Raw genomic sequence first — 3,189 nt, 5'->3', positions numbered from 1 at the left:
AAAAAAAAAAGAAAAAAGAAATAGCAATATGGTGACTAGATAGGTGCTGGATAAATCTGTGCACAAAAGTGAAAAGATGTTAATTCATCCAAGTAACCAACAAAATACAACTCCCAAAATTAAGTGAGGTACTATTTTTAAATACACACAGTATTTTAGAACTTTTCTACATTGACTTTAAAAATAGTTGAATCTATTAATCAGCAGTGTTAACAGCATTTTCTTTTTTGGGAACAAAATCTGATTGGCAAATAAAATTAAGTAGGTAGATAGCAAATAATTATTAAATAAAGACTGTGTGCTACCTTACCAATTTTCAGACTGTTAGGAGGAGTAAGTAGTAATATATAAAATCACAGCATCTTTTGTCAATGATGTGAGCAGAACACCGCTTGCTCCCACCAGGTCAAGTAGTAATAAGTTATCATAAGAACAGTAGGAAAATCCAAGAGTGGGCATGGGTCCTGAGGGTTCCTGACACTTTTCAGGGGTCTGCAAGGTCAGAACGGTGTTCAGGCTTTTTCATGGTCTACCTCCACACAGATAATGCCACAGCACAGCGGAGTGCCTTCGAGGACTGCAGCGACAGCAACCTCGACTAATGACGCCGGTATTCCCCACCACCCACTTTCAGGGAGTTTAAGTCAGTAACCAGCTGTTACTGTTAATGAACTTCAAAAACAAAACAAAAAACACTGCCAGAGTCTGTTCACCTTGTAGCAAACCAACAGGGAAAATTAGAACTGCTCCCTAGGGTTTCCTAGACTTGAAAACTTTACAGGACAGGACAACATCATCTTTCTCCTGCACAGTTGGTGGGTTTGAACCACCAAGCTTGCGATTAGCAGCACATGCTTAATGCATGGGGAAATGTCAATTAGGTTTTAGGAAGAGTGGAAAACTAACAACCGTTTACCACCATGCCCATGCCGAGCTCTTGGGCTCCTTGGAGATCGGGAACACCCACTCCAAGTAATCCAAGAGTTAGCCTTTTGGTTTCCTATTCCAAACACAACCCAGCTCCCTGCCATCGAGTTGATGCTGACTCATAGTGACCCTACAGGAAAGTTTCCAAGCCTGTAACGATTCAATAGCGTAGGAAGCCCTATCTTTCTCTCATGGAGCACCTGATGGTTTCAACTGATGACTTTGCTGCTAGCGGCACAATGTGCTAACGCCTCGCCACCACGGAAGGGCTCCACGTTATTCCAGCATCTAGAAAACACCCAGTTCCAATATCTCCACTCGTCTCTCCAGAGGAGTACAAGCTGCTACTCAATCCTGTCCTTCCGATCCTTTCTAGAGCCATAGCCCTTGACACTTACTTTCCAACACCTCGTCATCTCTACACCATTTGTCATAAAACCCTTCAAAGCAAGCCGATGGTAGACATACTCTTTAAATGTAGGAGGTATCGCTGAATGCTAACAGCACGGATGTTGTTAACTACATTATTGTTTCGTAAAAAGAATGGTTCAGCAATAACGATCGAGTACCAGCCAGACTCCCACCTTGCCAGAAGGCTTTGGGTGCATTAAGAAGTTCAAGATGCGCTTCACCAGCTCACTGTTTACACCTGATCTTTCCAAATCCAGAACCTCGCAGATGCTCTTCAACATAGCATTTCTGAACCTAAAATGGAAAAGGGGAGAGACCACGGTGATTATTACGTAGGGCGATGTTTTCACGTTTCCTGGTCCATCAAATCCAGTCTGCTCAGTCACAGATCCACAAAAAGCAGCCAAGTTTCTTGGAATCTTCGAAGTAGTCCTAATCATTTTGACCGGTGCACTAAATCCAATTCAATCATTCCTGGCACACTGAAAACACCACTTAACAATTCAAAGCCGTAAAAAGAGTAATAAGCTAACCAGGTTAATTCACGAAAAACGATGCAACATTATACTTTTCAATTCTATTAAAATTCCCGTCTGATGATTAAACATTGTTCTCTTTAGCATTATATTTCAATCAAGGATAAGGTAATCCATCCGTAATACTTAAAGCTCTTAAACTACAGGGTCTTAATAAAGCAACACTCAAGAATCTCCCATCTAGCTTCATTATTGAAATGTATGTGTTTCCATCAAATTCATTACATTCACAAGGTTTACATGGTCCCTACAAAGAAAGACACAGAGTGTCTGAGGAGAGAACTGGACAACATTTTTCCTTATGTTGAATTATGAGCCAAATGAATGGTTTTCTGGAATTCTTTAATTATTCTGGAATCCTTCATTTCACTATCATTCATAGTGATAAGCACTCTAGCATGGAAACGAAGCCATTTCACATTAATAGTCAAGAAGACAAGCCAAGGTTTGGCATGTAAAGCGGAGTTAATCGACTGAAAATATACAAATGGTCAAATTTATAAGTTAAAAAAAAGATCAGTTTAAAGTACATTTTGATCAAAGCAGGTTATGTATAAAAATGAACTTACTTCTTCAACATTTCTTCCTTCTTTTTATATTGTGCACTTCCTTTTTCAAATGGAAAGCCACTGAACTGACCCACATTCTTCTTTAATGAAGATACCTGGAAATGTTTCTCTTATTATTAATACTCAGTAATGTACACAAGAGAAATTCAAAGCCAGTTGCTATCTCCAAAGTACATTTCATATTCCACCTTTTATTCTCAATGGAACAGAAGGTATTCATTACTAACATGCTAAAATTATAAAAGGTCTACACACTTGAAAAATCACAATTTAAATCTAATTTCCAGCTGAGAATTCTTATTGGTAATTATAAAACCACAACTATTTGTTATCTGACAGTATCAAGGGATATGGAAAGTTACTACTGAAGAGGCAGCCCTTTTCCTAAGTAATTTACTTTATTATTTTCCAAGTCAGGAATTAGATTTTATTCTTCCGAGATGTGAAAGAACAGAGAGCGCACCCCAAGAGCAGGTACCATTTTCTAGCAATGAGACTGGTATAAAAGTAGATTGATGCGCACAGAACATGATAATTAAGGTGAGAATAAATTATACCACCCTTCAGGCATTCTAAGTGCTAAACTTTACCTGGCCCAAGCAAAACCCAAAGCCGTTCCCTCAATCATATTTAAGTACACAGATAATAAAACATGTGTACAATAAAGAAACTGAGCAAATGAAACACTGATCTAATCAAACAAAGCCTTTAGCGAAGAATTGCTACATTACAGTATTAGGCATTTG

At 38.6% G+C, this 3,189-nt stretch overlaps 1 protein-coding gene across 1 annotated transcript in view; it reads right to left on the bottom strand.

The window, feature by feature from the left end:
- The window catches only part of DEK (DEK proto-oncogene), a gene marked incomplete at its 5' end in the record, with an annotated part of 42,238 nt that overhangs the window by 33,146 nt on the left and 5,903 nt on the right, over nucleotides 1-3,189 (bottom strand). The window contains 2 exons of the mRNA XM_004712506.2: nucleotides 1,512-1,632; nucleotides 2,444-2,538. Coding sequence (XP_004712563.2) covers nucleotides 1,512-1,632; nucleotides 2,444-2,538 — 216 coding nt within the window. The remainder of the gene's footprint in view (nucleotides 1-1,511; nucleotides 1,633-2,443; nucleotides 2,539-3,189) is intronic.

Source organism: Echinops telfairi, unplaced genomic scaffold, assembly GCF_000313985.2.
Source record: "Echinops telfairi isolate 266 unplaced genomic scaffold, ASM31398v2 ScPeMD7_5868;HRSCAF=6743_0, whole genome shotgun sequence".
Taxonomy (NCBI): Eukaryota; Metazoa; Chordata; class Mammalia; order Afrosoricida; family Tenrecidae; genus Echinops; species Echinops telfairi.
The sequence above is the reverse complement of the archived record's forward strand: the minus strand, read 5'-3'. Positions and strand labels throughout refer to the sequence as shown.